The 14516-nt window shown below is 37.2% G+C and overlaps 1 protein-coding gene across 1 annotated transcript in view; it reads right to left on the bottom strand.

Moving 5' to 3' along the window:
- The window catches only part of GLG1 (golgi glycoprotein 1), a 144298-nt gene that overhangs the window by 33352 nt on the left and 96430 nt on the right, over positions 1 to 14516 (bottom strand). Inside the window, exons 5-9 of the mRNA XM_079907697.1 lie at positions 9664 to 9867; positions 8692 to 8763; positions 7540 to 7723; positions 5003 to 5217; positions 1099 to 1220 (exon numbers count right to left, since the gene is read on the bottom strand). Of these exons, the coding sequence (XP_079763823.1) occupies positions 1099 to 1220; positions 5003 to 5217; positions 7540 to 7723; positions 8692 to 8763; positions 9664 to 9867 (797 nt within the window). The remainder of the gene's footprint in view (positions 1 to 1098; positions 1221 to 5002; positions 5218 to 7539; positions 7724 to 8691; positions 8764 to 9663; positions 9868 to 14516) is intronic.

Here is a 14516-nt window from a genome sequence, read left to right as displayed (position 1 = left end):
TTCATTTGTAAATATTATACTTCAGCATGTTTCTCTATAATATGAAAACATAATACCATTATCCACCAAAGAAGTAAATCTAAAAATCCTTAATATCATGAAATATCCTGTCAGCTTTCAAATTTTTCCAATTATCTCATGCCTTTTCACGTTTGTTCAAAACAGGACCCAGAAAAGGTCCATAACCTGCATTTAACTGACAGTATCTCAAATCTATTTAATCTGTAGCAGTTCCCTCCTTCCTCCCTCTCCCCTGCTCCCTTAATAGTTGACACAGTTATTTTCATATTGGTAAATAGTCTTAATCAGTCTTAAGAGTGTTTGTCTACCTCCACCAACCATACAAAGAGCTTCAAGGAAGAAGATCTTTTTTTTAACCTCCTACCACAGCATGAACATCTGGAGTATATGCACAGGAGAATGATGAGAAACATGGACTGCATTTGTTTCACACAGTTGGGTACGGCCAGCTGCAGGCTATAAAGATTTTTGCAGAATGGAAAACCTGTTCTTACTTGCAACCTGGTTTTAAGAGCTGTTTGCACATCATATGGAAAAAAACCAATACATGAGACTCAAATGCTTTATTACAGCATTTTACAGCTTTCCTAGATCTTGGATATAACTTCAGAGTTCATTTTGTCCATGATTACCCCCTCCAACCACCACATTTTGTGCTTCATTTCAATTATAATTAATTACTCTCTAATAATTATCAAGTTGCCAATGCATATGAGACAATATACACATAGGATGAAAAGTATAGAGCCAAAGCATGCTTCATTTTATCCTGTGAGTTTTTCTCTCCGATTTTTATTTGACCATTAAGTAGGATTATTCAGTGACCTAATGTCTAGGACTGTATATGCTCAGTCACTGTCAACACACATCATCACAATGCTGGGTCTAGGTTCTCTACATCATGGATGAGGCAGAGCCCAAGTCTCCATCCCAATACTAGTTTTAACAAAAGCTGGTATGTGTTCCTGCTTAACAAAATTTCAGTTAAGTTGCTAAACCGTCTGAAAGTCATTTGGGGATATATTCCCCATGCTGCACTGCCAAATACAATACAATACCACAAGTAAGATAACCTACATTGGGTCTCCGGATCTTATGTGTTTGCAGGCTGTCTGTATTACAGATTCACAAGCTTCATTCAAAGCTCTATCAATGCGGTAATCTGCACCAGGGTCAGTCTCCTGAATCAGTGTTTGAAGCTGGATTAAGAAAAATTAAGAAGGAAGAAAGAAAGTCACTTATACATCTAGGATGAGCAACGTCATGTCTTCAATCAGTTCTCAGTCTGGTATATCACAATGTACTCTTAACAAGGTACTACAATTGTCACTGGCCAAGCTCAACGGCTCTTGTCAAATACTTTCCAACTAGTTCCTCTACTTTGCAAGTTTTTCTGTTTAACTCATTGTAGGTATAGCTTGCCTACCTGTCTGAACCATCCCTGGATGTGTGCAAAACAAGAGGACCTTACAATATAAAAGCTGCCTCTTTCCTCACATCTGTTAATCAAATTACTAAATCTGACACTCAGTGCCAAGGCAGAGTTGAGTGGAGAAGAGTAAACAGAAGACATTTCCAGTTAGAGATCTAATTTGGTCTTAAAAATCTAGAATTTGAATTTTGCTGCAAAGACAATGGCATAAAACAAGTATACTCTGCTTTATTAAAAAGAGATGTGAGATTTCAGTTGCAAGAAATACCAATTACAAAAAACAAGAATATTATTTATAATTTCCTATTTTTCCTCAACTATTTTTTATATAACCAAGAGATGAACCAGAGCTTGTTCATTACAAGTAATATAGAAAAATACTTGTCACTATGCAGTTGAAAATGAGGATATATTCTTTAACATTTACTTTTGCTTGGTCCACACTCTGTCATAGAATAAAGTGAAAGCATGATAAGATGTGCCTCAGATTCTTTTTTCCTGTCTGAGGAGAAAGCAGTCGGGGCACAGATGAAAAAGCTCTAAATCAAGGATGAGACAACCTGAGTTCTATTAATAGTTCTGTCTCTGCCAGATACTAGCTTTGAGAACAAAGGCAAGTTGATTAACCTCTAAGTTCCAGTTTCTTTAACTGCAAAGAATTATAAGGAAGAATAATATATAGAAGGTTGTGTAAGCTGCAAAGCATCTTACAGATGTAAAAGATCATTATTACTACAGATGGGCAGCAGATGGTGTTTGGGGTGGGAATCTTAAATAACACAAAGCAAATCTGAAAACTACGGTGCTTCTGGTTGGGGTTCCTTTTGTTCCAAGTTAAAGAATTGGAGCCCTTTTTGTGTCATTGATTTAGCCTCTGTAGGAGCCTTGTCTGATCCTCATACGTTTGACCTACAATCCTATAGAGGCTCATATGAAAGCACTGACCCCATCACACACTTGATCAGAGAACAAAGATCAAAAGAAAAACCCAATTTTGTCTCTCCTAAAAGAAGTCAACAATCAAGATGAGAGAAGTATGAAAGATATCTAATATTCTGGGATGGAACTTACTTATACCAATTCTCGGTGCAATTTGGAGAAGCTTCAAAATGCAGTGGTTAGTTAGTAGGAAGATTACTACTACTGTCAAATGACTACCAATTTTAATTTGCTGACAAAGACCAAAATATTTACTTCTTTTTCTGAGGGACATTATAAGCATCATGGGAGTCTGGAAGTTTCTCTAAGAACTTAGTTAAATATCCATGACTGACAGGCAAACTTTGAGAATTCTCCGTGCATGTACCAGACTGCAGGTTCTAAAAGAAGACAGTGAATGCCCTACAGACTCTAGGAGGTCAAAGGCTCAAGGGATCACTGCTACTCTGGAATCCAGTGACAGCGGTGTGGGAAATAAACACTACGTACGTGAAATAGTACATGATGATACATCTATTCCTGCCCTGATTGCTTAGGAAAACGTGAGAAAATGCTTCCAAACAATTAGTCTAGAGAATAGACAGCAGTCTCCTCAGCCTAGGTGAGACTGGGCCCAGATTTGTTCAGCCATAACTGAAAAGAATTTAAGTTCATGATCACAGTGTATTTGGAAGAGTATATACTCATTAAGATAATAATTATTCTTATGCTTCACTATTTATTCGCTTTACTATTTATTGAGAGATCACTAAATCAAAGCACCACCAAGCAGAGAACAAGGGAAAATTAATGGTCAACCACAGACCAATATGGAAGTCTACTGTATCAAGGAAAGAAACTTTGAAAAGCAAATTATTACAAAACATTCCTCCATGTGACTGAGGATGGATAATGAAGTAGATGACTAAGGAAAACTTTCTCCCTTTGGATCACTTATCTTCAATTTTTGTGAGCAAAGGCTAAAGACCACAGGTCCATAAAAAACAAAATGAAGTGTTTCTTGCCCACTTAGTCAAACTTAATGTGGACAGAACCACGTATTTTACCTTTTGAGGCTAACCTCTAGCTTTGGAAGCACTTTTCTTTTGGGCACAAAGCATGAGGTGGGTGCTATTTATTTCTCTCTCAACAAGCTAAATTTCAAAAAGCCCTGGAGGTAAACTAGATGCTTCCAAATAAAATCAGACTAATTTCTTTTTTCTGTACACCTTAGTACAAAGTGTAGCCTCAGGAAAAATATAAGTTTAGTCCTGACCACCACCCTCCCCTTTGCATGCTGCATTAAGGATGAAATGTCTTGATTTGTTCTTGGTCTGGGGCCCAGGCACACACACTGTCCCAGAAGTTTCCCAGGACAATCACCAGCAAAGACTGCTCCTGAGGAACTATATCCAGAAGCCTTCCTTCTAGCTAGGCTTGGTATTCTGGATAAGAGGCGACATTTGTCTATTTTCCCCACTATGGGATGTATAAGTTACTGTCCACTCTGGGTCAGGGTGAGTAATAGAAGCTAAGATGAAATTTTACCCCATGTCAAAATTCTATGGAAATTTTGTGTTTCAGACTGTAAAATTATGATTTTACCTGATTAGGAGGAAAATCAAATTCAATTAATATTCTGTTTTTAATAAAAAATGCCAACAACAAAAATAAGAGACTAATGAATTGCAGTTTTCTGAAGTTTCACTTAGGAGAGAATCTCAACCTTCTAATTTAGAGTATAAGGCTAAACTCTATCTTCTGTGCTTCCTAAAGGAAGGTATAGGAAACCACAGAATTCATTGTACACGATACCACTGTTACATTTCGTATTGTAAATTGCTCAAAGACTCTTATTCGGTAAAAAGCAATAAACATGGATAATGGTAATGAAACAGATGCACTGTATCTATTATAATACTTTGTTAAATTATAATATGTACCTGATCTATAGTTACTCAACTGTTTATAAACCTTGAATCAAGAACAACTTTATCTTCTCAAGCAAAGCACACTAATTTTTTCCAACTATGTTTACAGAACTGACTGTAGAGTTTGGCGGTAGAGAAAGACAGACCCTCCCATGCACAGCTGCCCTTGTTGAACAAGAAAAGATGGTGGGATTTTGAAAACGACATGCTTTCTTGATCCTTCAGGCCAGGAATTCATGCCATGCTTCGTATCAGTAACACGAAGAGAAGCTTAGAAAGTTTCAATTCATTTCAGCTCTCTTTCAGCCTCAACTCAATCAAAAGTGGTGGGAGAGGCACATTCTCTTTTGCTGGAAGACCTTTTCTGATTTCCCAGAACCCGGTTTGCCTTAGTAAATACAATCTAGCCAGATATCTCTTCTTTAAACACTCCAGTAAACAATGCATTTAATCTATTTCTTTAAGTTTACTGTATAGCTCTTTTTATTTATTATGAGCTCAAACTTCTGCTCTGCAGCAAATTCCACGTTTTTACTCTGATATGCCTGAAGAAACAGTATTTTGTGTCTAGTTCTTAATACCTAAGGTTCACTGTGATGTCACAAATGATCCAGATAAATGAGCTGGGACAGCGTCAGGAAGAGGCTCCTCGGCTGATAAACTGTAACATTAACAACGGCAGCGGAAAATCTGTCCTTACCGCTTGCTGGCAGTTCATTCCAAGGTTCCCTTTCTCCCCCCGAACTACTTTCATCAGACAATGCAGGGTTCGCCCTTTTCGATGCAATCCAGAACAGTGGTGTTCAATCTCCCCCCGACAGCTCAGGATGATCTCAGGGCTCAAAGAAAAGTCTTCCATCAACATGCGGCGGTAATCTAACATCTCGCCCTGGCACTCGCTGCTCACTTGCCGCCCTGTTAGGATTTAAGTCACAACATTATGGATGGTGAGCTACAGGATCGGATATTACCACATATTAAAAGTACAAGTTTTTCCCTAGAATATACCAGTCATACTATTATCTAGACTGAAAAGCAGAGAACTTAGCAAAAGCTTTATCAGCATAAAATGAGTTTAATACTCCAAAGACTAGGGTTTATCCTGTCAGTGTTCTGCCTTATACAGAATTTTATACTACTGAACTAGTAATGCGTATGTTTTGCCAACAGAAGTCTTATCAATAAGATAACTACTGGGGTAAAAATCAAAGCCAGGAAAATCCCTACTGGCTTACACCCTTTAAGCGTGTGGAAAAATCTTCACTTCAAATACTCACTACAGCTCCCCAACTCTTCTTTGAGCTGTCAATGCCATCTGGGAAAACTTATGAAATTTAACCAAAAAAAACCCCAGCTTTGCTGAGGTATAACTGACATATAATAAACTACGCTTTTAAAACATACAATTGGATAAGTCTGACATATGTACGCATCAATGAAACCATCACCACAATCAAGATATCGAACATATAACCATCAACTCCAAAAGCTTCCACATGTTCGTTTAGAATCCCTCCTTTCCTTTCCTCTCTACCCACCTACCCCATGCCCAGTCAACCAATGATCTGCTTTCTGTGACTACACATTATTTTACTAGTTTGCAGTTTTCAGAAGTTCATATAAATAAAGTTCATATAAATGGAATGATATGCTATGGACTCTTTTTTTTTTTGTCTGACTTCTTTCAGACTTTTTGAGATTCAGCCACAAATCAACAGTGCGTTGCTTTTTACTGCTAAGTAATATGATTCCATTATGTGGCTATACTACAATTCGTTTATCCCTTAAACTGCTGATGAACATTTGGGTTATTTCCAGTTTTGGGCTATTACAAATATGCTGTTATGAGCATTCATACACAAGAGTTTATATGGATATATGCTTTCATATACCTTGGGTAACCTAGGATTTACACAGCTGGGTCATAAGTTAGATGTATGCGGAACTTCTTAAGAAACTGGCCAACTATTTTCCGAAGTAGAAATTTAAAATTCCCATCAATAGTGTAGTTCCAGTTCTTTCACATCCTACTAACACTCACATGGTCAGACTTTTTAGTATTAAAAAATCTGTATAACTTTTATGAATTATCTGTTCATATCCTTTGACCATTTATTTGCTGAGTCTTTTTGTGTTTCCTGTTAATTTGCAGTTTAAGGAGATAAACTCTCTATTTTTTACATACCGAAATTAGATGTTTTGCATTCTGCTTTATAATATGCTTTTAGTAGTCAACAATCTCCGCCTTTACGTTTCAAGAAAATTTCATCAAACACCCAGACCATAATCAAAATTCTCCAATTTCCTCCAAAATGTCCTTCGTTTGCATGAATACCAAACATGCATGGTCTCTGGTTGCTATTCCATTGCTTTTAAGCTTAGGAGTCTTTCACTACCCAGATATGAGAAAAAAATTCAACAAAAAGTTCTGAGTTTTATTTAACAACTGATCTTTTTCCTCTTAACTTTTTAATCACTAGGCAATTGTCCTAGTGTCATTCATTCGACAGCTAGAAATTTCATTTTTACATCCTATAGCCCATGTTAAGAAACGTTCTTTCTGAATGACCCTGACCTTTTATACATCCTTCTTAGTTCCTTTATCAGGGATTGACTTTTGGACTGAACAGACCCCGAGTCTGACCTTATAAGGTAATCCTTCCTTCTTTCACTGCTTCATTTCTTTATATCAACACTGTTAGAATAATAACAGTACTTACTTATCACTTACCATATGTTACGTGCTATGCCAAAAAACCTCATTCGATCCTCACAAGAACTCCTCAACACAGGTAATATATTTTTGTTTTATAGATAAGAAAAATGAGGTTTGGAGAGATTAAGAAACATAAATAATGGTCCCCAGGCAGTTAGTATGGTGATAGAGCCATCATTTGAAGTCACGTCTCTCTGACCCAAAGCTCATATGCTAAATCATTACGCTTCCCTGACTCTCCTAAAATTGCTGTGTGACATGCATTTTAAAAATTTTAAATTGGATTTGAGAAATATACCTTACTTTAAAAAGGCTGGGATGTAAAGAAAAACAAAATTTAGGGCTGTTGAGTTAAGAGGAAGGGGCTTCAATAAGACTTAGGGATACCAAGCCTTCAGCCTAGAGTTTTGCTTACAAAGAAAGGCTCCTGAGTCACAAGGTACAAGTGTACTCAAAAGAGCCCACATAGCAGGAGACGATCCAAAAAGGAGCGAAAAGGATAAAAAGAAATTAACTCTTACCTCTATGCACAGCTGACTCCAGACACATCAGAAGGTAGGAGAGCCTGGCTTCCCGGGACCGAGGAAGGTTTTCCACGTTGCACCGGTATTTCTTCAAGTCACTCTTACAGGATTTGGCCAATGAATAACTGACTTTATAATCCTGGGCAATCAGCTTCTGGCGGGTTGTTAGTGCTTCTCGACACTGAGAAAAGAGGGCACCAAGGGAGCTGTGAGACCGCTCACATGTACCTCTGAGCCGTTCACATGTACCTCTAAGTACATGTACCTCTAAGACAAGCAGAGGCTCATGGCCAAGTACAGTAACCAACTGCAGTGGTTACCAAAATGTCTATGTTTAGGTTTGGTTAAAATTGAGCACAAGTGTGCTGAACTAGTGTAGCAAGAAGCAGGGGTATATGAGCAGGAAAGCCTGGAATTCTATGGTGAATTGCTGATTGTTGCAACAACAGCAACTGTCCAAAACACATAAATATTTGGTAGCTTCTAATACATTAACTTGACAAAGTATTCTTTTCCTCTTCAACAATATCCCTAAAGTAAATTCCACCAGAATGAAAGTGGCAACTGACATAACACTCTGGAAGCTCCATTCTACTATACTTTTAAAATACAATTATTCAATACTAAATGATATAAGGAAGTGAAATGAAAAACATTTCTTCAGCCACACAGGAAAGTAAGTGACAGGATAGCAAAGCCAAAAATAACGACTTTCAAAAGTCATGAAAGATTCTTGCATTCATCCAGGGACAAAGAACTAACAGTAATGAGAAAGCTTAATGACACAGTTGCTGAAAAATTAAATCGCTAATTATCTATGAAGCATATTGGTTTGGTTAGTCTAAACTTCTTGAGTACATAGGGATGGCTTCAGTGTAATTCTGACATAAAATTCTCTGATTTTACTCCCCAAATTGATTCCCCATTGGCGTCCCAAAGTCCAGATATCAAGAGAAGCTTAATTTTTTTGGTTTAGGTGAAATATGCTTTGGTTTCCTACTAAAAGCCAAGTATCTTACCCCTGAAAAGGACAAGCTGTATCAGTATTTTATATTTTGGTATGAGTTTATAAGAATATTGTTTGAGAGGATTTGAGAAAGCTTTTAAGAAAATGAATAAAATGCTGGTTTGTTTCAAAGTAATACTTACTTTTTCACTCATAGATTCTTCAAATTTATGGTTAAAGAGGCACTTATATACTCTGCCTTCACCAGCTTGTGTCTGTAAGATGGAATATAACATCATCATCATCACTAGCTAAGTAGTTACGCTGGGCAATATCCACAATCTTATAAAGAACTTTCTGTTAAATTATTATAATGATGACTACCTTTGAACATATGGCTCAGCCATTTGTAAAATTTAGTAGCCTTTGAAAGAAAGTAACGATTGCAGTAAAGATGAAAAAAAATTTCCCATGGTATTTGAATACACTGTCATGTGTTCCCAGACATACTGTTAATTAGGAAACCAAGAGAAGCGTCAATGAGTCTCTCTTCTTACAACTTTATGCTAGAGTCAATAAAACTCTAGCATTGGCTCTGATCAGTGGTTCTGATAGTTAAAGCTATTAATTCAAAACAGCAGGCAGAGTGGGAGTGTACACAAGTCACGCTCAGTCCTTTGCGGTAAAGATGGAGATTATTTCTGCCTAAAGGGTTGGAAAGGTCTTCTATAGGGTACGCAGGTAGTAACCAAGGATTTGGTTTTAAAAGTTAGCCACCTGTTGCTTCCTTCGTCTTAGCCAAAAGTAGTTAAATATAAATACGTAATATGGCCAATTTTTAGCCACGGAATATATGTGAATGGGATTCCCTGGTAAGATAGGATTCCTATATATAAAACAGACTTCCAAGAACTGAAATTGAGAAGTGAGATAGAGTAGAAAAAACAACGTATGGAGACCGTTCGAAGCCAAGTGTTAACTAGATGTTACCTCAAGGCTGAGGAGCCGTATCCAGTACCCAGATAACTTTCTGTTATCCTGGGACCAACTCCACCTTCCATTTCAGTGACTTTTCTACATGTGACAGCTTGTGTTGGTTTAATTTTGGAATCAAGTATAAAAAAATATTTAGGAAGAAAAGGAAGCAAAGAAGAACAGTTTCTGAGCTGACTCACATTTTCACAAAAACGTTCCCGATCATCTCGGCAGGCAAAATATAAATGCCGGTCTAAGTGAAAGTCATCTGAGGACAGCTCAGCCACCCGGAGAATGGCTTTCTTGCAGAGTTCAGAGACTTGAATCTTAGGATCTCTTTCTTCTGCTTCCTTCACCAGGCCTTTCTCCAAGCATGATACCACCTCACCCTGTGAATGTGCATCCTAAAACAGCAAGGATACTAACATTAAAAAACTCTCACCACCATGAGCATCAAATAAACATCATTTGGTTAAAAACAAAAAACCAAAAAAATCAACTCAACACACAATTGTTTATCAATGTTCTATTGAGAAATAGGGTGAGAACCAACCACATTGTGAAAGTTACAGAAAATGCCCTCGATAATCTTTGGTAAGAATGTAATAGTTGCAAGCTATAAATGAAAATACAGATCCTGGGAAATTTAAGTCAGTTTAGTTTGCACTAGAAACAAGAACCTGACTTTTCAGAGTTTAAAATGTCAGAAAATTTTAAAGAAATTACATCAGCCCAATGTAGTGATCACAGTTCATTGTCAATACTGATAGAACACTGCAGAAATATCTGTTCATTTACCTCTAAGGGCTAGGTATTTCTCAAATGTGCTTTAGTCAAGTTTAAAAAATAACAACAAACCTCAAAATTCATTGAGAAAATATGTTATAGAGACCCTCTTTCTCTTTTTTCTATTTTATACTGTCCGCAAAGACCCCAATCTTTAGTGTAATGTTGTTCACTTTGATGTTCTGGATTTATCTTAATATGATTTAACAAGATTACCACCATTTATACAAACTGCTTTTGAGAGCTTTCCTAATCCAATTATCTTTAATTGTACATTGCATCTACCCCATAGCAACCACAAGCACTCAATCGTTCAAAATATGAAAAATTTCCCCTAAACACTTTCTATTCAAGAGTCCTAATTTCCTATACTCAGAAGATATGCTTCAAAAACTTGAGAGGTATATCCATAAATATACCAAACCAAAGCAGCAGAAAATTCAGTGTTATCATTTTACTGACACACACACACACACACACACACACACACACACGTATATAAAATCTCATTATAGTAAAATACCATGTTTATGAAATCATCTGTATATAAGACTCCTAAAACTAGGTAGGGAAACATCTATTTTACTAAAATTTCAATTCAACAAAAAATGTATATAGTTTTTTTCCATTTTGTTGTAATAGGGTTTGTTCCACAGCACATTTATTTCCAAGTATTTTCATGAAAATTTTCATGTTCTCTCCTAATATACCTGTGAAAGGGGCTACGAGCTGTGATACCTATTGTGCAGTTGAGTAAACAGAGGCCTAAAGGAGTTTATCAACTTGTCCAAGTTGCAGAACATAAGGCACCTAGCTAACAGTCCACCATTTATTTTTTAGATCTTGGAGTGCTATGAAACTCCTACAATTTGTATGTGGGTTTTGTATATTTTTCCTGAGGAGAGTTCATAGCTTTCATTAAATTTCAAAAGGTTTTCTGATCCAAAAAAGATCAGGAAGCACACTATACTAGCAGATTCTCGTGCCTTCCTATTTTCTATCTGTACCTCAAACTTTCTCACTAGCTTTATGATTCCATCCAATGCTTAGAAACCTGAGATGAGCAAAAAGCTTTTTGAGAGAGTAATTCTGAAGGGAGAAAAAACTCTGAAGGACAAGTGACAAAAAGATAAGGACAGAGAGAAAAGTGGACACAACGCCAGAAATTCAGAGTAAGGCTTATTTTTTCTTCCTAATTTATGAGTGACACTAAAATGTGTCTGACTTTGGCCCACTTAGAAGAGCCCCACCCATTTCCACTTCCCAAAGGAAAAACAAACCTGTGATAACAAAGATTTGGAAACATATCAGTCACTTACTATTTACAGTTTACAAGAGATTATTATAAACATGATTTTATGTTAATGAAATAATGTCCTATACCAAATTTTAGTAGCTCATAATAACTTACTGAGAGGTTGCTAGCAATTAGGTCACAATCACATAAAAGAGGTTGAAAAAATAGCATGATAGTCAACTCACGATTTAGACTTACCCTTCAGTTCTGACATCATAGGGTAAAGAAATGATTTCCCTGTAATGAGTCTAAGTGTTTCCCTGTATACTTAGGGTTTACAACTGTTTAAATGCACCAGCACCATGGTTTGGTTTGAAATCCTCTACGGAATGTGAGATGTAATTTTAATTATAGCAATTGTAGCACCACATATTAGTATTGTGCCATAACATCACCTCCATTAGATATTTTCATTCATCATAACTTTAGACAATTTTTTCTAATAAAGATATTTCAGGAATTCTTCTCAGTTTCCCAGAGTCTCTGAGCTTTTCAGTTCAGCCCATTTGAGTTATACAACTGAAATGTATGCAAATATTTGACAAAGAAGACTGTAGGGTTATTACTGAATATGAATGAAAGCAAGGAACTGTACAGCAGCACATTACCTACAAGAAAATGAAATTACTTAGGGTTAGGTTTTAAAAAGTTATTAATATGCAGGCTTGACATATGAATAACAAATGATATTGTAAATGGACGTAAAATGAATTTTTAAAATTCTTATTGTGGTGAGACAAATGTCTGTCTTACAACTATTACTGGGCTTCCCTGGTGGCGCAGTGGTTGAGAGTCCGCCTGCTGATGCAGGGGACACGGGTTCGTGCCCCGGTCCGGGAAGATCCCACATGCTGCAGAGCAGCTGGGCCCGTGAGCCATGGCTGCTGAGCCTGCGCATCCGGAGCCTGTGCTCCACAATGGGAGAGGCCACAACAGTGAGAGGCCCGCGTACCGCAAAAAACAAACAAACAAACAAACAAAAAACAACAACAACAACAAAAAAAACAACAAACTATTACTAGGGTCCCGATCAGTTTTTAGCAGTTCAATAGGTAATATTTTTTCTTCTCCATACAACTTGCCTTATTAAAAAATTTTTTTGAAAGACCAGAGAAGGATAACACTAATCACAAAAAGGTGGGCAAGAACTCAGTTTTCATCTCTGCTATTAACCATTCTCCGTTTCAACATCTGTAATGTCTTCTGTGATCTACCTCCATAGGTAAAGAGAGAAAAAGAATGTCTGAACTATTCAAAGTAGTTGGTTAAAAGCAGAAAAGGATAAAATGATAAAACTAGTGTGTGAAAAGTATAAAAGTAGTAATAATATGGGGCACTTGTCTGCAATTAAGTTCCTGTACTGGATGCCACATTCTACTTTCTCTTCAAATGATATAAATTATTTACATTTACTTTTGGAGATCTGCCTTTTCATTTTAAAAATATTTATTTAGAAAATTCTAAATGTTTTATTAAATATATAGTCTTTGTTCTAAAAATTTACATATATTAACATTCTGAAAGAATCATTATAGTTTTGAAATTATGACATTTATATGTTCATACAGAGGCAGGGTATAAACAGATTAACCATGACCCCTCTCCTCTGGCCTTTGGAGGTGAGTTCAAAGCTAGTCACAGAGGAGTTTGCAAGCTTCAGGGCAACAAATTTAAAACTGATGAGTGTGTTCTCTTCTGTGGTCAGAAGCTGACTTTATAAATTTTCAGGATAATTTTCAAAACTAAATAACTTGGCTTCAGAGAAGTAAACTATAGTTAGAAAAAGGCAAAGAAGGGCTGAGGACAGACTGCTATCATTTTTAAACTTGGCTGTAGCAATAGGGTGGATTACATAGAAAGGAACATGCTTTTTCAGAAGTGCAGGCATGATGAGTCATTCTAGGGTGCTAGGGTGGGGGTCTGGAGTAAAAAGAAATTCATCTAACTGGCGGGTAGAGCCAAAGATGAAAATGACAAAAATGTGCATTTGGATGGTCCATGGAAACATTTTTTGTTATTTTAACTAAGCTGAAAAATCAATCCTCACTGCCACATCTTTGGGCTCTGGCACTGTTATATTCTACCATGGTTCAAGTCAGTGCAGACTTAGTAACTTGTACACGCAGCTGAAAGCAGGTTTTGCACTAACAGTTCAGATTGCTAGTGGGAAGCTAACCAGCGATTATCTTTGTGGGCAATAGGGAAGAACTACTACAAAGAGAGGTGAATTGTAATGGTCTGCTCTACAGCATGGATCACTAACCACAAAAATGAAAATGTGTCATCACTGAGTCCTGAAAAGTGTGTCTGTTACACTTATATGAAGATATTTAAGAGCGAGGTTTGGAACTGGATATAACCCTCAACACCCTAAATAAAGTCAGAGGCGCTTCCTGAACTATCAGGGTGACTTAAATGCTTTTGTTCCATTTCTACAGTGTGCTGGGAAAGTGAAGAATCACCCTTCTTTATTAAAACTGGCCTTTCATTAGCTGCCTGAAAGCTAAATGTCAGTTCACGGCGCTCTCAAGACTGACTCAGAGGTTCCCTGTGAAAGGGCGAGCCCTGTGCTGGTATGAAGCAAAGGGTATTTGGTGACAGCCAGACAATAACCAGCGCTCAAACCTTCATTTGAACTGGTGTGTGCAGTTCCAGAATTCTAACACCACGCCCCCCAGTCAGGGATGGAAGCCTGCAAGTCACAGTGCTCTGAACAGAGGGCAAAGGCACAAATGGATTTTGCTTTCTCTCGTACTTCCTGAACAGCAGATTAATGAGCAGCAGCAATTAACAGCTGATGCCATACATAGGTCTCAGACTACCTCTCCCACCGGCATCTGCTACTTTTTAGGAGTTCTTTCATTTTTGCTAAGCAAACAAATTCAGCATTAACCTGGCTGAACCTCCATTGTGACCCTCTGGACAAGAGACTAACAAGGACAAAAACAAGATCAGATATAATTAAGGAAG

This window comes from Stenella coeruleoalba (genome assembly GCF_951394435.1).
Source record: "Stenella coeruleoalba genome assembly, chromosome: 20".
Classification (NCBI taxonomy): domain Eukaryota; kingdom Metazoa; phylum Chordata; class Mammalia; order Artiodactyla; family Delphinidae; genus Stenella; species Stenella coeruleoalba.
The sequence above is the reverse complement of the archived record's forward strand: the minus strand, read 5'-3'. Positions and strand labels throughout refer to the sequence as shown.